The 21,583-nt window shown below is 27.6% G+C and overlaps 1 protein-coding gene across 2 annotated transcripts in view; it reads left to right on the forward strand.

Moving 5' to 3' along the window:
• Positions 1–7,637: 7,637 nt before the first annotated feature.
• Positions 7,638–21,583, forward strand: part of LOC130664414 (matrix metalloproteinase-2) — a 195,668-nt gene continuing 181,722 nt past the window's right edge. The window contains exons 1-3 of one of the 2 annotated variants that reach the window (XM_057464265.1): positions 7,638–7,969; positions 14,295–15,275; positions 17,106–17,993. In XM_057464265.1, coding sequence (XP_057320248.1) covers positions 17,907–17,993 — 87 coding nt within the window. In that variant the 5' untranslated portion in view covers positions 7,638–7,969; positions 14,295–15,275; positions 17,106–17,906. Of the gene's footprint in view, positions 7,970–11,356; positions 11,576–14,294; positions 15,276–17,105; positions 17,994–21,583 lie in introns of those variants that run through there. The other variant, XM_057464266.1, reaches the window with a different exon arrangement.

The raw sequence follows: 21,583 nt of genomic DNA on the forward strand, positions 1-21,583 counted from the left end.
TAAAAATATGCATCAAATCGGCGTTTAAAAAAAAATTAACGGGGTGACAGCAATTTCATGTAATTGAGAAACCCCATAAGTCACTGACTCAAATAAATATCGGCAGTTTTAGTTTTACAGAAATCATTTTTTTTTTTTTTTTTTTTTATTTAAAATTCGTGCTTTTTTGGGAAATTAATTTCAAATGTTGTTTTATCATTGACTGTTATATGACTTAAAATGTTTAAATTAATTATAATTTTTTGTAATTTCTGAATTTCAGAGTTCAAATACATATTTAATACTTCATTTTATCAGTGTAATAAATGATTCGAGAGGAAACATTTAAAAAAACAATGATTTTATAACTTTTTTTCCGTTTGGTTGAGAAACCCCATAAGTCAATCAAATTTAAATAATTATTTTAATTAGTTTCAGTTAAAAAATTAAATTTTTCTTGTTGGAATCTTTTTCAGAGACGCTAACATTATTGTATTCAATTATTTATTTATTATTTTAATGTCAAGTTTTTCCAAAAAAATGTTTTTTGTGTTTCCTGAAAAATTTTGTTTTCTTGACTTATGGGGTTTCTCAAATAAACGATTCATATCTTATACATTTTTTTTTTTTAATTTGTATACATGGAATTTTTTTTTACACCGATTTAACTCCAGTATTTTAACACCGCACGGTGTTAAATTGAGTTCATTTTTAACACCGCTTTTTTTACAGTGTAACAAAAAAAATTAGTTCTCTTTTTAGGTGTACTGTCAAAAATTTTCAGAGTCAATGCGAATTAAATTTCCTCGGAGTAAAATTTACTCCGGATCAAAGAGAGTTCGGATTTAAATAAAATTAAAATCTCTCTGAATTTACTCCGATTTATCGTGCAAAAAATTTTCAGTGCACAGTAAATTGATTTGCAATAAATGATTTTTTTTTCATCTTAAAAAATCGCATTTTTACTTCAGAATAAAATTAAAATTCATTAAAAAAAATCTCGTAATCATTTTGATTTTTTTCTTAAAATGCACAAACATTTCGTGATAAAAATAACTATTTGATATTTAAATTAACATAATTTTATGTACAAAGTACTTATATACATTTATACCGCAGATAAATATTTATCTTAAAAATAAGAAAACATTTATACCGGCATTTAATTATTTATTTAAAAATCTTGAAACCAAAAAAAAATTTTATTGACTGCATAAATAGTTAATTTGAAATTTTACGGAAGTTCACGCATTGATGAATCCTACAGTAGTACAAAGGCAAATTCGACATAATATTAGACATAGAAGACAACCAGGATAAGGATTCACGGATCGTCTAGCATCAATAGTATATTTGCATGACTGACATGTATCGGTGCCTCAAAGGCTCTGAATCAAAGGCTTTCATCATCCCACTGTAGTTTATCTCACGAATATCAAACTCACCGCCTCAATCAAGTCTTGAAAAAATTTAAGACAGCAAGCGATTACCGTAAAGTGGCGCCTAAACTAAAAGTATTCAAACAGCAGTTACCGGCCGCTCATTCGCTAATGTAGTTTCCTGTAGTCTTCTACATACTTGTATTGATCTACGCGCAATGTAATGATTACTAATCACCTAATCAGTAATCACACGTCACACTTTATAAACATATGTATATAATATATACATATATGTTATAGCAATAGAGTAAAAAGAAGGGAGAGAAATTGATGATCTAGTTTGTGACAATGGTTAAATGAAAGATGTATTTACTGAGCCAGTTACGAAGACTTAGACGAGATACTGAGTAGAGGTAATTGGCTAATTGGAAGGCGATTGACCCTACTCGTTTACAAACTAGGATGCATTAAGAGATTGTCATCCCTTTAATAACAATCAGACACTTCCGGTATGTCGCGACATGCGCCTATGAATCATATTGATATATTTTCATATTATTATCAACATAATTATTTATTATATATATATTATTATTGTTATTTTTCCATTGATATTCTTTGTTCCTTTATGACATTTAATTTATATGAATAAAAATTGTTTCTTTACAAAACAATGACTCAGGGTTTGAGTAAGACTTTGATAACAGCGACAATGATAACATTTAATTTTTCTTTTCAGATTTGTGTATATTTATTTGTTTAATATTTTATAAAAAGAACTAGGAAAATAAATGAAAAATGACATTAGATCTGGTGATATTGCTGATAAGATTGTAAAAAAATGTATAAAGAAACAAAAGAACAGTTGTAGCGAATGTAATTTATTCGGATATATTTATATGAATAGAATAGAGTATAGTGTGTATTTATTCTAGACATCTGAAACAAGCCAATGTCGCTCAACATCCGGACATCGAGACTTCCGACAAGCGGCGCCCACTGGTTCTTTGGCAGGATGAATCCATCCTGGGTTATCACAATTGCGTTTATCTCCTGATATGAGAGAGGCGGCTGGTCATTGGCCTAGAATCAAGAATAAACTTAAAATACAGCTTAATGACCACTGAAGAAATAAATATATATGTTATATGCTATTACTTTAAAAAAGTTTTACGAATTTCATTTTTTATTTCTACAATACGGGTGGGCTCTAGTGTTAATTAATGACCGTGGCTATTTTCTTGGAATAATATATTTTTTTTAATGACCTAAAGAATTTGGGTTTGGACTCTGTGAGTGCGGTTACATATATAAGACTATGGGCTTTGAAATATTAAATCGAATCACTGAGACGGTTAGTTGCTGGAATGGTCAAGTCTTTGAAAAACCTAAAGGACCACTTTATCCGACTTGAGGTCGTGATGTAAGCGGAGACCTCAAGAAGATTGTGGCAACCATTGGGAGAATAGATACGGTGGATTTCAGTGAACCCCTGGAGTTTTCAAAGCAAATATATTTGGCACTTAATGTCACTGCTTACAGAACGTCGAGGGTCGTGATCTTCTCATGCTTTTCTTCTTTTATTGATGTGCGGTTCCAATTTGATCATGGAAAAGATAGGATTCTTTTTAGATATATTTTTTCTAATATATATATATATATATATATATATATCGTAGTCGAGACAACTGAACTCGTTTAACGCCCACCGATCGGCATCATTAAATTTTCGCGTTCTGAAGAACTCGTATTTTATATATATATACATATAGTATACATATTATATATATAGCGTAGACCAACATGATAAATATTTTTTTTTTTACTTCCGATATTTTATTTTATGCATACTCTATTTATTTACTAAAAAAAGACCGGGAAATTTTTTTTTTGAATGAAAATAAAATTTTCTGTGTTGACAATACAATTGTTTTTTTTTTTATATACGCTATAAAAAAATGGAAGTCCAGGCGGTGTAGGTGTTAAAATTTTCGGTGTTAAATTTAAACACCGAAAACGGTGTTAAAATAACACCGCCGAAGGTGTGAATATTATTTACTGGTGTTAAAATACTTTGCGGTGTTGAAAATATTTAACACCGGTATTGTAACACCGCCAAATTACACTGTCTACACCGGTGTTATATTCAGTCCATTTTTAACACCGCTCTTTTTATAGGGTGACCGACCTAATTAACTTTGAAAATTGAACTTTACCAATTTGAATTTTGGTAAGTTTGAACTTTGGTCAATTTGCAATTTTATGCATGAAACAACTTTTGATTGATGATGATGAAGATGATGAATGAAAATTATTTTTGATGAAAGAAATACTAAGTTAGTCAAAGTTCAAATTTACAAAATTTCAAATTGCCAAAGTTTAAATTTCCAAGTTCAAAGTGTAAAAGTACAAATTTTTGAAGTTCATTAGGTATGGAAACTTATATAGTGTATTTAAAAAATTTATGTCATTTTTATATTCTAGTATTTGTATTTGATTTTTTTTCTATTTTATTAAAAACTGCATATAGTTATTAATGAGTGAAAATATAAGTGATTAAAAAAAATTTTTAATATTACCTTGAATTTATTTTTCAAATCACAAAAATTACATGAAATAATTTCAATTCATCAAAAAAAAATTATTAGACCGTGTGACAAAACAGGTCACGCTATTTTTTGATTTAGTCTTTTTTATCACCACGATCTAATACTGTGACCTCCAGCAGTCTTGGGTCAGTACATAAAACTAATTATTAAAATGAAATGAGAGCAAAAAAATTACAAAACCAGTAAATGGCTTTTTGTCAAAAAAAAAACTAATTATTTAAAATCATTACAACGTATTGTAAAAATCGTTAATGATCGCGTGACTAGATGTTCATTTAAACGTTTTTTTTCATAAAAAAGTCAACTGATTACAATTGACCGAAGCAAAAAAAAAGCGTACGAGAAAAATAAGTTTTTTTAATAGCGTGCAAGAATAAAAATTAATTAAATAATTTTTTGTTTTTAAAATTAGCATCAACTAGATAAAGTTCAGCTGAACAATAAACGTAAATTATTTAAATTATTCTATTAGTTCAATAATTACAGTAATTGACTCTAAATCTCTATCTCTTCGTAAATAATCCTTTTGAAAACTCGAATCCTTAACGAAATTGTTCATGTATAACTTTACCACTAACTTGTAAGCTTAACTCTAAATTTTAATTTAAAGTTATTAGTTTCAAAGTTTTGAATTATCCCGTCTTATAAAATGATAAACTCGTAGTTTGTCCGAACTATATACAGAAAATAACAATTAATTACATTCTAGTAAACACGTGATACTGAGGTTAGTCCACATCTGATAATATTTCGATTTTTTTCAAAATGATAAATTATACAAATTTTTTTTATAAAATTGCACTTGTAGTTTTTTTAATTTCCTACATGTACATATTTTTAGTTGTTTTTCTTGTCAATGAATCGTTTAAAAACAATAAGAAAGTTTTTAATTGTTTACTTACTTCAGGACTATGCAGACATGACACTGAAGTTAACCGATATGTGATAACCTTTCGATTTTTTTGAAATTGCACCTTTAGTTTTTTAAATTTTCAACAAGTGCATATTTTTAGTTTTTTTTTTCATTTGTAATTAATTTGTTGAAAAAAAATTTGAAAATTCTTAATTGTCTACTAACTAATGAGGGTGAATATAGCAGATGAGACAATTTATAAGTTTTAAATAAATAATTAAAATAATGAAATTTTTAAAAAATGCGCGTACTAATTGTTTAGTTACCTAAGTACGCATTTTTAAATTTTTACTTTACTTACATTTTATTTTTTAATTCAAAGTTTAAAAAAATTTACAATTGTCAGCTAAATTTACACTCACATTAAAAAAATTTTGAATTGATAAATAAAAAGTTAATCAACTAAAACTAAAAAACTGGGCATATTCAGACTATAAAAATCGGTAAGTACGTTTTTTTTATTTTCATCTTTTCAATTGTTCAATTCGTTTATTAATAATTAAATACTAGACTCATATCTGCTACATTCACACTCATCTCCCATGATACTGAAGTTATCACAAGTGTGAATGTAGCAGACATCAGAGAAATTAAAAACTACAAATAAATAGGGTAAATAATTAAAAAAATATATTTATAAAAATTGCACTGATTAATTTTAAAATTTTTTAAATGCGCATTTTTAAAAATTTTATTTTATTAATTATTTACTCTATTTATTAATCATTTTAAATTCGTCCGATGTCTGCTACCTTCACACTCATAAGTTATCTTATGTCTAATCAATTTTGAATTTTTTTAAAAATGATAAATAATAAAAAAAAAAAAAAATTTTAAAAATTGCACTTATAGTTTTGTAAATTTTCTACATGTGCATATTTTTAGTTTTTTTTTTTTTTTTATAATTGAATTGTCGAAAAAAAATCCAAAAAATTTTGATTGTTTATGATCCCGAAGTTAGTAGACAATTAACAGTTTTCTATTTTTTTTCTACAATAAAAAAAAAAAAAAAAAAAAAAAAAAAAAAAAAAAACTAAAAATATGCACATGTAGAAAATTTAAAAAACTACAAGTGCAATTTTTCAAAACATTGTTATTTGATAATTTATTATTTAAAAAAAAATTCAAAACTTATTAAATGCCAGCTAACTTCAGTATCATAATTGTTTACGAGTATGAATGTACCAGACATGAGGCATTTTATAAATTTTGAATAAACAAATAACTAAATTAAAATTCTAAAATTTGAAAAAATGCGCGTACTAATTTTTTATTGATCTAAATACGCATTTTTAAATTTATATTCCACTTACATTTTATTCATTTATTTAAAAATTTAAAAAATTTCTTGTCAGTGACTTTCACACTCATTAATTGTTTACTAACTTCAGTACTAACCACCTACCAACTTCAGACCACACAAACGTTCTACAAAATATTATTTTACAGTTCCCTTTGTGTAAAATCCTAACGTCAGTCAATTCAACCACACAATTAAATAACAAAATAAAATATCATTCATTCACCAATCGATACTCGACAATGTAACAGTCCCACTAATTCACTAAATACTCCTATACAAAAATTTTTTTTCTTTTTTCTATCTATCCATCCGTTAGCACACAATAAAAAAAGTAAAATAAAGAAAAAGATAGTCTAGTAATAAGTCATGGTGAGCCCCGTTGTTGGACATGTGTTCAATATATTCTTCGTGTGGGTGGATTTGTTCATGAGTGAGTGAGTGAGTGAGTCGTGCCATCCGGTAAAAGAAGATAAACTTAACTACTGGTTTTTAAGTACGAGAATGACAGAGAAATACGCTGTTGTATTGCGTGGTTCTTAAAAGGGTCGTAATACAACACAAGTTAACTTACCAAAGAGTCAAGAGTAAGAGGGAGTGTAGAGTTTGTAGATGTTGAGTGTTTTCATGGTGGTGTTATATATTAATGTAAGTATACTTTCATATATATATATTTATAGATAGAGAGAAGAAATGTTAAGTAAGTGAGAAGAAATGATCTACTGTTGTTTTATGAGTGTGAATGTAGCAGACTTGAGAATTTATAAATTTGAAATTTAAAAAAAATGCGCGTGTAGATTTTTCATTTATCTAAATATGCATTTTTTTATTTTTACTCCATTTACATTTTATTCATATATTTTAAAATTCAAGATCATGAAGCTAACAGACAGTTAATAATTTTCGGATTTTTTTTTTTAAATCAAATTAAAAAAAAACAAAAAACTAAAAAAATACACATGTAGGAAATTTAAAAAGCTATAGGTGGAATTTTTTTAAATACTTTTTTTTTTTTAATTGATCGTTTTGAAAAAAATCCAAAAATTATCAGACGTCGACTTGAGGATCCCGAATTAGCAGACAGTGGAAAATTTTCGGATTTTGTTTTTCAGCAAATCAATGACGAAAATATAAAATATAAAATAATGCACATGTAGAAAATTAAAAAAACTTCAGGTGGAATTTTTGGAAATATTATTTTTTTTGTAATTTATCTTAAAAAAAAAAATGAAAAACTTTTAGACATCGGTTAACTTCAGTATATTCACACTCGTGTAGTTTTTTACCCGTCTTTCAGTTCCACTTCTTATTCTACTTTATACGAGGGGTATTATGGATAGAAAAAGGAAGGACTGAGTCAGACGCTGGAGTGAACAGATACTAAGCTCGTGTATTAGTTAAAGAGAGAGAAGAATAAAGGGAATGTTGGAACTAAAGTGAAGAGAGCACGACAGTCGCGCGGCACGCGGCGCACCGTACGCACGGGTTTCGCGTTGCGTTTAAATTTATTTATATATAGAATACATTTATATATATATTCTTACTAACTATAATTCTATCTATCTTCTATATTATATATTTTCAATTAACTATATATACATATATTAAATTACGATCGAAGTATCTGTCAACAGACGTAATCATAATCACTATCATCTAGCGCGCTCTTGAAACGACATCTACTAGACTTAAGATTTAAGATCCTCCAGCATCCCTACACACGTTCTTGACAGCTGTTATCAGTATCTCCAGCTGACAGTGATCTACACATGGACTCACGTCAATGGTTCGTTTTCGAATATACATATATTTTTTTTTTTAGTTTTAGTTTTATTTGAAAAATTTTATTAAACTGAAGTCAGTCATGAGTGTGAATGTAACTGACAAGGAATTTTTGAATTTTTAATCAAAATAAAAAAAATGCGCATGTAGATAAATGAAAAATTAGTACGTGCATTTTTTAAAAATTTCATTATTTTAATTCATTAATTTAAAATTTATCAATTGTCTAATGTCTGCTACATTCACGTAAGTTAGCCGAGATCTAGTAATTTTTGGATTTTTTTTTTTGAGATAAATTTCCAAAAAAAAAAATATTTGAAAAAAATGCACTTGTAGTTTTTTACATTTTCTACATGTGCATTATTAAGTTTTTTTTTTTTTTGAAATTTATTTGAGGTAACGAAAATTCAAAAATTTTTAATTGTCTGCTAACTTCAGAATCATGAAATTTTATAGATTAATACTAGTGATTTTTTTTTTAATTGAGGGTAAATGATTATTGTTTAAGTTTAAATGTCGGAAATAAGTTGTTGATTAACAGTATGATTGAGTTGTTCAACGAGAGTGAAAATCGGTTTTTAGACAAATGGGAGAAAAGGAAAGAGAGTAAAAATAACGCAGGAAAAAAGTGGCGAAGTGAAAAGTTACTAGTCCTTTCGATTTAAATTGGAGTATTATGCTTGAATATATAAATATATGTAAGATGTGAATTGTGCACATGTGCATGTGTAGTCGCGGTTCTGTGTATACATATATTGTCTATCTAGACGCCGGGCAGTCTCCTCTTTTTTTCTTTTATTTTTATTACGATCGTATTGCGCTGTACCAGTCGATACCTTATTAGTGTTAATATGCTATAATTTTCTATTTTTTTTAAATATAAAAAGAGATACGTAAAAATAGTACTATAAAGTAAATTACTATTTGTTTTTTAATAATAAAATAATTTTTGAATTTTTTTAAAAGTTTTTCTGAAGTTAGCAGACAATTAAAAACTTTCGGTTTTTTTTTTCAACAATGAAATTTGAAAAAAATATGCACATGTAGGAAATTTAAAAAACTACAGGTGTAATTTTTCGAAAAAATTTTTTTTTTTTTATTTATCGTTTTGAAAAAAGGCAAAAATTATTAGACGTTAACTAACTTGAGGATCCCGAATTGGCAGACAATTAAAATTTTTTTGATTTTTCTTTTAATAATCAAATTAAAAAAAAAAACAATAAACTAAAAAAATGCACATGTAGGAAATTTAAAAGGCTATAGGTGGAATTTTTTTAAATATTTTTTTTTTTTTTAATTTATCGTCTCTAAAAAAATCCAAAAATTATTAGACGTCAACTGACTTGGGGATCCCGAAGTTAGCAGACAATTAAAAACTTTTGAATTTTTTTTCAACAACGAAATTTGAAGAAAAAAAAAAAGAAAAATATGCACATGTAGGAAATTTGAAAAACTACAGGTGTAATTTTTTAAAATATTTTTTTTTTGATTCATTGTTTCTAAAAAAAAATCCAAAAATTATTAGACTTCTGCTAACTTGAGTATCATAATTATTTTACTATTAATATTTTAAAAATATTATTTAGTGAGCAATAATGTCAAGTTTTTTTATTTTAAATATTTTATTACATAAATTGTTTGTTAAACCATAAATATTTAAAAAAAAGAAACATTATTTGTAAATTACGACATTAATACAAAGATACCGTAGTGCTTGTGAAAAAAGTAAAGTTTATGTTATATATTGCATTACTTTGTGAGCTTTACTAACACCAGACTTAAATGTTTACGTCAGAGTGTTTGCCAGCACACAGCTGCAAGCAGGCAGTAGCTTGCATTGGCACCTCCTTGTTAATGCACAAAGAATTTCCTCACTAACTATCGTTTATCGGTTAATCGTGCGAACCGATAGATCATTTACTACTGAGTACACATATTTAAATATGCCTGCTTTCATTCATAAATTTACTTTTTGTTTCGCGTTTATTAATCATACTTTGGTTATCTAATCCATTCATAAAAATATGTCGGTTGTGAAACTATAAGTTAATTTTTTTTTTTTTTCATACTATGTCTATAATTGTAGCTGTGTATATTTATGTTATCTACTAAAAAGATTCTAATAATTATTACAAGGCAAAAAACTAGAGTATGTACACACAAAAAAAAAATAGAATATTAACAAATTAATACAAAGTAGAAAAAATTTGAATTTTTTATCAATAATTTTAAAATTTTTTAATTCTATTTAATTCACAAATAATTAATATCAAATTTACTCTATTTATTACTTTAAATATATCGAATTATAAATTTTTCTCATAAATTACACAACTAAATTGCGAAGCAATGAGATGTGTTTACTAACGCTTACTCATTCCCAGCTGATTCACTCACGTAAAAAACATATTTACACGTGTTCAAATATGCTGACTTAGAACAAAATTTGTATAATCTGAAAGATAATTTATTGAGGAATAAAACGGTGACAATCTTAAGTCACTTTTGTTGGGAATAATGATGGAAAAGAACAAAAAATGTAAATAAAACCTGTGATGTCCGTATGAGTGTGAATGTAGCTCACATCAGACAATTCATAAATCTTAAATAAATAAATTACTACAATGAAATTTAAGAACACGCGTACTTTTCCATTGATCTAAATACGCATTTTTTTATTTTTATTCCACTTACATTTTATTTATTTATCCAAAAATTTTACAAATTCCCACTTGTCAGTTACACTCACACCCATGATGTCCGTCAGTTTAGTAAATACAATAACTTCTAAAAATGTTGGAAAATCCAAAAGTGCGCACTTCAGTCGCTTATTTATTTCTAATCATTAACTTTTTTTTATTATTATTTCATTATATTAATTATTATTTTTTTTCATGTGAATTTTTATTCAACTTTTAAAATATTAATTAATTTTTATATTTTACACTTTCAGTTCTAAGTTTTTTTATTAAATTTTTTTATGAGTGTGAATGTAGCAGACATTAGACAAATTTAAAATTATTAATAAATGAAGTAAATCATTAATAAAATGAAATTTTAAAAAAATGCGCATTTAAAAAATTTTGAAATTAATAAGTGCATTTTTTATGAATTTTTTTTTTAATTATTTACTCTATTAATTTATAATTTTAAATTTTTCTGATGTCTGCTACATTTACACTTATATTTTTTTTTTAAATATCCCGCCTCTTTGTCTTAGATGTCGCTCTTTTTTTTGAATCCTACCGCCACTCTGGTGCTGCTGCCAGTAGTGCCAGTAGTTGATAGAGAGAAAAAAAAAATGCAAATAAAATGGCAGCTGAATTTTTCGTGAAGAATAAATTTTTACGTTTTTTATTAGTTACAATTAAACAAAAAAAAGTCAGATAGTAATTTTGGAAAGAATTCACATGATAAAATTTACAAAGATAACAAAAATAAAAAAACAAGTCAACAAGTCGTGTTTTTTGAAATTTGTCGTGTCTTTACGAGTCCGATCACTGAAATTGACGCACTGGGGACTTGGGACTAAAAAAATTTTTGAAATTAAGCTCAATATGAATCAATCAAATACTGTTTTGAAAAATGTTATTTTTTTTCAAATGAACAAGTGAGTTATGCACGTTTGGATTTTCCAATTTTTTTTTTAATTTTTATGAAATTGTCTAATTTTTTTGGTTATTAAATTATGGTCCTGATTAAAAACAAGTACACAAGTTCTATTTTAAAGTAAAAACTTTTAAAATTTAAAGGATAATTTTTTTTTTTGTGTAGAATAAATAATAAATGTCAATGATAGTGAAGTTAGCGGACATCTGACATTTTAAAAATTTTTAAAATACTAAATTGAAACGTTTATAAAATAAAAATAAAAAAATGCATGTTTAGAAAATTCAAAATTCAGTACATGCATTTTAAACAAAAATTTTTTTTTTTTTTATAATTTTTTTATTTATAATTTCAAATTTGTCTGATGTCTGCTACATTCATACTCATTAAATGTCATGCTATTGATCAGTTTTAATTATTATATATAGTTACATATATTTAAATATGTTTAGATATAAATGTATGTGAATCTAAACGCCTTTGGTTAAACTCTTTGGCATTCTTATTCTCATTCATTGACCGTTTAATTGCTCCGGGCATTCAGAGATGCGAATAAACGTACCATCTAGGGAAATAACGTGCAAAACGAGTTTAAAAGACCTTCGCGGGCGGCCTTTGATCGAAACAAGTAACGTGTCATCAGTAACGCATTTTAATTTATTTAAATAGATATCATGATCATCATTTTTTTATTTTTTTCGTCTTTATATAATTAGACTTCCGTGATATAGACTCCTGTACTTATTTTAAAATTATAAATAATTTCTTGCAATTATTTATATTTTGTAAGTAATAAAATTTGCAAGTTGATGGTCAGTACTTCTTGTAAAATAGGTAAATAAAATTACAGTTGGAATAGAAGCTTTAATTTGAGATGAAATTAAAAGTTTTATCACTTGATTGGATCGTTAGATTTATTGAAACAAAGGACGTTTTTTTTGGTTCAAAGCTTAATTGTCTGAAAAAAAAGAACTTACTTTTATTTGAGACTTTTTTTTATTGAGTTTACTTGTGTGACTGAGATAAATAGTAATCATTAGAGTAAAAATTTTTTGTCTTCCCTAACACGTGTTTGAGCAAGATTCTGGAGTCAGTATCTTGAGCAAGACCCCTAGCTGCCAGTCCCTGATTAAAAATTCCGATTGAAACTAATGAATTCTGATTGAAAGTCTACCGGATTTCAATTGGATTCAATCGGAATTCAGCGGTTTCAATCGGAGTTTTTAATCAGGGAGTGTCTTTTTCTACGCATGTGTCTTTCGCAAGATCGTGTATCAAGAAACCTATGTCAAGATTTGTGAGTCTGGTTCATGGTATCGTGCGCAAGAATGTTAAAGATATCTTGAACACGTGCAATGAAAAAGTGTCTGACGCATTTCTTGCACCAGTAACTTACAGTAGGTACTTACGCATGGTTCGCTCAAGATCTGTTCAAGGCTTAAGGTCAATTTTGAGCCTTGAGCAGATCTTGAGCAAGCCATGCACAACTATTTTCAACTATAGTCTTCCTCCAGAATTGAGTTATAATCTGGCATGAATTTCTTGTGTAAGGCTTGCAATTTAAATCTGGCCACAGGTATCTGCAGCAAAATACGTAGAAAAAGATACTGGCACCTATTGATTTTGAGAGCAGACTTGCTCAAGAATTAAAAAAAATTTTTTTATGGGTTAGTGTTAAATTTGACATTTGACTGGAAGCTCCTAATGCGATATGCATAAAAAACTTAATTTATTTATCATAGCCGTCATATTTATAATCTGTTTATTCTTTCAAATGTCAAAATGACAAGAAAATAAGTCGTGGGATTTAATTTTGTCATGACCCGATTCCGGGTCGCGACATGTTAGGTACATAAACCGCAATTAACTTTGTGGTTCATTGTACGAGGACCCTATTGCCACGCCTAAGAATTTTCCACGTCAATTCATTTGACAACTAACATTGAATTACTTGTCAATTACCTAATCATGATTTTTTATTTTTTTTGTCTAAAATTGTTTTCCATCGATTGTTAAAAAAATTTCTATTGTCAACTCCCACATTAAGTTACACAATAGATGATTGATTATTATGGCATATCATGTATCAATGTACAGTACTTGTATAATGGTGTAATGTATTATTAAATTACCTCAATTACTCGTAACAAAAGTTAAGTAAAATTTGCATTTTTAAATTATATATTTTGAAATAACTTTCATATTCTTTACACTGTAAAAAATCAGGATTTCATTTCAATCCAAATTAAATCCGTTACTCGGAGTTGGAGAGTTTGTAAAAAAATTACTTCTTATGAGGAGTGAATTAGGATTTTTTTTCTCCCCTTCAAAGTGAATTTTACTCCAAGGATTAAATAAATACGCAGTCATTTGCTCTGCATTCACTCCAAATTCTCTCGGATTTAATCCACGTTCACTCCGAAAATTTTTCATATCCACAAATTGTTTTGGAGACTTTTTATAAAACTTCAATTTGAAAAAAAAATTTTCCAAATGATTGACAAAAAAAAAATCATACGCTCTTTTGACTCTAGGAAATTGACTCTCCGTAAATCCAAAAGTTCGAATAAAAATATAAGTCCTTTCGAAATTAGTACGCGAAATATCTCTGATACAAGTGGAGAAATTTGTTTGAGGGTCATCGCGATCAGTGACCGGTATGAAAACAAAACTACTGACAAAAATATATAAATATAATATTTATAATTCTTTGTTCGCAGAATACGTAGGAAGCAGACATATTTCTTGGAAGTAAAGCGACCCTGCAACACAAACTAACTCTTCGGGAAGGATCAAGATGCTTTTTAGAGAACCGGAACAATCAATCAGAGTAGCAAGTAGTAAAGTAATAAATATAATTTAAAGTCAAAAACAAATGGTCAGCAAAGTCAGAGAAAACAAAAAACTAAAGAATAAGGAAAATATAAAAAGTATAAGTTGAGTTTAATGACTGCCATAAAGTACCTTGAAGAAGCAACTCTTTTAATTCAAAACTTTACTAAAGTCATAAGTCTTTGTGAGAGAATCCAGTGGCAGAGCAAAGTGGACGTAGGTTCAGGTGCAATTTAAGATTTAAAATAAAAAAATCCACTCTAGGATATTCACTTAGTCTAGTTAAAAACAAAAACAATAGAAGAAGAAGAAGAAGAAGACAAAGAAGAAGAATAAAAATAGTATTGTTAGTTTTTTAAATAATTTATTTGACAATAAAGTTCAGAAAGAATCTCCAGTTGTTTCTTATCCATTTTTAAGACTTTCTACGTCTGTGATACAGAAAGAGAAGTGAAGTAGAAGAATAGAATTGGAGACGTCTCAATGCGCCGCAATTAAACGGCCACTCTGTTCAAAGTGTGACTAATCTGCTTGGAGAAAAAAATATAAAATATAAAGAAGCTGCAAAGAATATAAAAAACAGGAAGAAAGAAAGAAAGTTGAGTAAAGTGAAAGGAGTGAGACGAGATAAAATAAAAAAAAGGGCGATCTGAAGCAAACGATCGTTAAAGGAATGCGAGAGAGGAGCGTTCTTGAGATTCTTTCGTCCACTTCCGGTCGTTTGAGGTGGATATTCGAGTGACTCGCGTTCTATCAATTTCTTTATACTCCCTCACATCCTTAACATTATGCTGATCATTCAACGGCCAGGACAAAGGTAGTTCGTGCGGATGAGTGCCCGGAGGCTTTACCGTTCGCCGATTTAAACGGTGAGTTATATTGTGAGTTATTCTTTTTAAATTTATATTTTAATTTTTACTATGGATAATACTTACATTATAGTTTTTTGATTGAATACTTTTATGCAGCTAGAGCGCTTTTAAATTTTTTTTAAAACAAAGAATTGTGTGTATGGTTATCACGAAAAAATGGGGTCGAACATTCGTGATACACTGCGCGTTCTGTGATAACTATCCGTGTCTTCTCTTGTGTTATTAACAATCAGTTGGGGGGAAGGAAGTTGGATATAAATGTAGATATCTACATATGGATATATCCGTATAAAAAATTCCGTTCTAGAAAAGTTCATAACCGCAAGCTTCCAAATTTGAAACAATTCGGAATTTTGAGATGATCATTTTTTGAAATTTGAAAATAATCAAGAGTAAAAAAATTTCTGGTTTGAAGAGCATTAAAAAAAAAATCTGGAAAATAGTTGACTCTATGGACCAACCCTAAATTTCCCGTTGATTTTGAAAACTTTATTATTTGGTAAACTTTTGAACTCTTCGAGGTCAAAAACCAAAATACTTTTCACTAAAAAGAAGTAATTTTTTTCTGACGATATTTTTTGAACCCATCGACCGATTTGCACGTGTTCTGCGACAATCAAAGCTTTTAGAGACTTAGATCTGATTGAACTTTTGTTAAAACTCTGATAACAAAACTAATTCATTATTACTCACACATACATATTGCAATAGCCTAATCACGTTCATACCTACCATATATACAAACAAGCATACACACACATACACTTATTACAAGCTACTTATACCTTTTGTATTTGATAAAATTAGTTAGTATATAAAAATAAATGGTGCTGTACGCATCGCATGAATTATAAACGGTCTAATTACTTATTTATTGCAATCACACTATTTTCCACTAGCAATTCTTCCATTAATTTAACGACAACTTTGAAATAAATTGATTGAATGATTTACAAGTTATGCAAGAAAAATTAAAAATAAAGTTTCTTAAATTTTTATTTTCCGTATAACTTGTGAACTACTCGATCGACTCCGAAATCGAATCAGTTCTGGTTTATTGAACCCTTTCGATTGCTGCCAATCGGTTGATTCGTTCCAAAGATATCGTTGAACAAAAAAAAGTTTACATATACATACACACACAAGTGGACCTCAAAAAGTCGAGATCTGATGGAAACTCAGTTTTCAAAAATCGGACCGAAATCGATGACTTCCCTTTTTTTTTTAAATTTTAAATTTTCATAGCGGGAAATTAAAAAAGACTTGAAGACTTTTTCAAGAACAAGATCTGGAGATTGAAAATTTGTTTACTTTTTAAATTTTTTTCAAAAATGATCAACTTAAAGTTCAGAATTGTCTAAAATTTGAAAGTTCACTGACATGAGGATTTTTGTAACGGACTTTTTTTTACGTACGTACATTAAAATTTGAAAAAATAATTTGTTTTCATAAATTTTTAATAAGGTGATAAAATATAAAATTCTTTTCTTAATTAAAGTTATAAAAATGATATTTTAACATGTCAATTAAATGATATATAAAATAATGTTTATTAATTAAAACACGATAACAGATATCACGAAAAAAAACAACAATTTCAACAAATTTATTGTGGTTTGAAATTTATACTGACAAAAAAACATAAATTATATATATCTTATCTCGTATAGAATATAAATTAATACTCATTAAGAAATAATTTGTTAACTTAATTAGCGAGCGGATAAATTTAAAACAAAAATCAATCAAATATTCAAAAACTTGACAATAAAAAAAAAAATGTGTAATTAATTCAGCAGATGATTAATAAAATCTAAAATGTTTCAGATCGGCGGATGGACAGCCTCGCTTCGGGAAAGCCTAGTACGTAAAAAGGAAAACAGCCACCGCAAAATCAGTCAGTTGTTCTGAAGATACGAGAAAGGAAGGAAGGAAGGAAGGAGTTTTGAATAACCGGCTTAAGTTGTAGTCTTCACATTAACGCAAATTATAAGACAAATTGCAACGTCACGTTGTTGCGACACAACTAGTGCATACATACATAAATTATATATTTATTCAACGGAAGCTTCCACATATAAAATGATGTTTTTTCCCCGTCATAAAGCAATGCAATTTTAAATCCCGTGTTGGTTTAACTTTTTTTCTTGAAGAGAAATAAAGATATAGACACACGGTCAGTGTCATTTAGTCCGTCGTCTCGGTAACACACCTACGATAAATCCACCTCCTTTTAAAGGTGGATAATAAATTATTAGCAGTTTATTTAACTTGGCTGAATTACTGCCAATACTCCCATTATTCTCAGTGCCTTTAACGGATTATCCGTTTTATCGTGTCTTCATAAAAGCTCTTATATTTTAATTTAAAATATAACTCATTTACAAGACCGATTTAAATATATTTTTTTATTTATAAAACGTGATCTTGTAAAGTTGAGACTTTGACTGCAAGTGTAATTATTTCTACTGGAAGTTTATGTGCGGGAAAGTGTCGAGTGAAGTTTTGTTTTTAAAATCTAATGGATTAACCATTTAATTAATCGAAAAATAGTGTGCCGCGTTTTTTATTTAAGTTACTTAACATTTAAATTAGTGAGTGAGTTTATATTTAAGAGCAACAGTGAAGATGATGCTCTATATTATATTTTTTTCTCTTCTGACCAACATCTTGGCTACTAAGCCACACTCTTTAATGTACGCCGACGATAAAGTGGTGAGTTTTTTTTTTATTTAAAAATTTTATTATTATTTAATATTTAGTTTATTTTTATCATCCTGAAGTTAGCAGACAATTAGTAATTTTTGGTTTTTTTTAAACAAATAAATTACAAAAAAAAAAAAAATAAATAAAAATATGCACATGTAGAAAATTTAAAAAACTAAAGATGCATTTTTTAAAAATATCTTTTTTAATTTGTTGTTTTAAAAAATATTTTAATAGTTTGTCGTTTTAAAAAAATCCAAAAATTATTAGGCGTCGGCCGACTTCAGTATCTTTCATTTTTTACCAAAATTACTCGAATCATTATTCAAAAAATGAGCAAATTTACAAAGTTTATTTACTTAAATTTATGCCGAGAAATTAAAAAAGATTTTCTGTTGATAATTAAATACAAATTAAAATTTGAAATTTTTAGAACAAAACGTGCACGGAAAAGAAATTTTTTTGGTGCAAGAAATATTTTCCATTATAAAATAAAAACAAAAATTTTATATGATCCTGAAGTTAGCAGACAATTAATAATTTTCGGATTTTTTTTCTAACAAATTAATTACAAAAAAAAAAAACTAAAAATATGCACATGCAGAAAATTTAAAAAACTATCGGTGCAATTTTTTAAAATATTTTTTTTTTAATTCCAAAAATTATTAGACGTCAGCCAATTTTAGTATCACAATTTTATTAGGACTAGAAAAAATTATGACAATAAAATTAGCAGACATTTAAAAATTTTTTGACTTTTTTTAACAAAAAAATAAATATTTTGAAAAATTGCTCGTATAGATTATGAAATTTCCGACATGTGCATTTTTTTAGAAATATTGTTTTTTCATTATTAATCTGTTAAAAAAAATCCAAAAATTTTTAAATGTCTGTTAACTTTAATATCTTGAAAAAATTGATTGGCGCAATAAATTTTTTTTTGTATCAAGAAAATTTTTTCTCGTCCCAAAATAATTTTTGTTTTTAATTTAAAATGCAGAAAATTTCTTAGGCAACTAAAAATTATTTGTGTGTATGAAATATTTATTTTAGACTTAAAATTAAAATAAAAATATCGCTTAGTACTTGGAGCTGGTGGTAAAAAAATATTATTTTTACGATATCATAAAAAGTGAATTGAATAGACGATAAAAAAGGCTTTAAATAAATCTTTAAAAAAGCTCAGCTTAAAATCCATTCGTCTTGATTTTCACGTCAATTTATTTTTCTTAGACAAACTGATGAACTCAGTTCAGATTTACTATTTTTTTATTTATTGCTTTTTACCAGTAATCCTTTCTTGACAAGTGAATTCGTGTTCTACCCTTCGCCTATAGAACCTCTGAGACATCGATCATCCTTGAAAGAGGACAAGTAGAAATAGGATAAAATAGGTAAAAAAAAAGAGTCTACGTAAAAATAAAAATAAAAATAAATAAATAAATAAAATGAAAAAAAGCTTTGCCTTTGATGCAGAGCAATCTCACTCGTCTTTGCACTACTGCTATACAGCTTTGACGTCACTTTTATCCAAAGAACATCATTCCTTACGCCAATTCTTAGTTATATATTTTTTTTTCAACATCGGCGGGGTTACAAAAGATTTTTATATTAAAGATTTATTAACAAAAAATATTTCTTTTGTAGTTTACATTCGTCACACTGCGCTTGTAATATTTATATGAATATATATATTAGACTGATAAAAATAAAACGACTTTTTTTTTAGCGAAACCCCCTCAATATTTAGAGGTCGCTCATCACAATTTTCTATTCTCTATTTAAATAACATGGGAAAAAAAAGATTTAAAGTTTGGAATTTTATACCTCGGCAATGGTTCATTGTACAGATAAGCTCAGGGTATAATTTTGTAAGGAATTAAACGCTCTACAAAAAAAGTCTCTTATCATTTTTTGATAAATGCATCTGTTCGTTGGTGGAGCTTGAAGTCAAATTTATAGTAAATTTTGAGATCTTTTTATTTTTCCAGCGAAATTATCAGAGTTATCACAAAATGTCACAGAATCTTTTTTGTAGACAATTTTATTCCCTACAAATTATCTTTGATAAAGTTTTCAGAAATTCCGCATCGTTTTCTAGTTATTTTTGTTTTAATGTCGAGCTCTCTCGATCAGAACTCGTTTTTTTTTAAAGTTGAGATTGAAATGCAAAAAACTCGAAAACGATGCCGAATTCCGAAAAACTTTATCAGAAATAATTTGTAGGGAATAAAATTATCTACAAAAAAGACCCTGTGACATTTTGCCATAAGTCTGATAGTTTCGCCGGAAAAGTAAAGAGATCTTGAAATTTACTGAAAATTTGACTTCAAACTCCCATAACTTTTGATTAGACCAATTTATCAAAAAATGATAAGAGACTTTTTTTGTAGATCGTTTAATTCCTTACAAAATTATACCCTGAGCTTATCTGTATTATGAGCCATTGCCGAGGTATAAAATTCCAAACTTTAAATCTTTTTTTTCCCATGTTATTTAAATGGGGAATAGAAAATTGCGATGAGTGACCTCTAAATAATATTAAGAGCTCATCTTTTAACAGGCATCTTATTTTACCTCTGCAATTATTTAATAGAGGGTTTCAAGAAAAAAATGTCGATTCTTTTGAATCACTCATATGTATACATAAATATAGATTTATCAAAAGGTTATCATTAATTTTCATTGACAAAGGCTAATATGTCGTGATAGATTACGCATCTGAGGTCACGAAACAAAAAACTCTGGTTCTTTTAACCTTCGTTATCTCTACGGGCATCGATCTCATTTAATTCTGAACCTTCTTCGACCCTTTCTTACCCTACCATTCTCTTACTATATTTTTTTTCTTATATCTTTTGTATGTACGTTACAAGAGTGTGTACACAGACTATTTAATATGCATTATTATTTTTCAACGTTTTTTATAACTTTTTTTCAAGTGTGTACTCAATATCTTGCGTCAAGCCCTTGTCATGTTTATAGAATACATATTTAATATTAAAAAGATGGATATCAATGTCAGTAGTATTTTCCTTTATATCCATGAAAGAGTCATCGATCTTTATTCATTTTAATCATTGACATTTATTAATATTTAATAGATGTTTCTGATTTTTGTTTATTTCCGTGGGTCATTTATTCGTTTTTTGAAATTTCAATACTTTTATTTGTCTAGTATTTTTTATTAATTTTTCAGAAGGTTCAGAAGTTTTCATTATAATTTGAAAAGTTTTTTTTTTGGTTCTGTACAAATATTTTCGGTAGATTTTTTAAATAATTAAATTATTGCTATCATTGATTTTCAACGGTCACACTTCCGGCACGAGTTATTATAACGGACACGAAAGCTCTGTAGAAAATGACATGCATATTTTTAGATAAATTTTTAGGGAGATTATTTAAACATTTTTATGAAGGTGGGTATCGATTTTAATTAAAAGTTATGACAAAAAAATGGAAGGAGAGTTTTTATAGGAAACCTATTACCCAATCAGGGAACTAGTGTCCGGTATTTGAAAAAAAATTGATGGACATGATTTAAGGTTACACGGAAAAAAATCGTAAATGCTACAGCTGCAGCTGTAGTTGAGATTACG

Source organism: Microplitis mediator, chromosome 3 (genome assembly GCF_029852145.1).
Source record: "Microplitis mediator isolate UGA2020A chromosome 3, iyMicMedi2.1, whole genome shotgun sequence".
Lineage (NCBI taxonomy): Eukaryota > Metazoa > Arthropoda > Insecta > Hymenoptera > Braconidae > Microplitis > Microplitis mediator.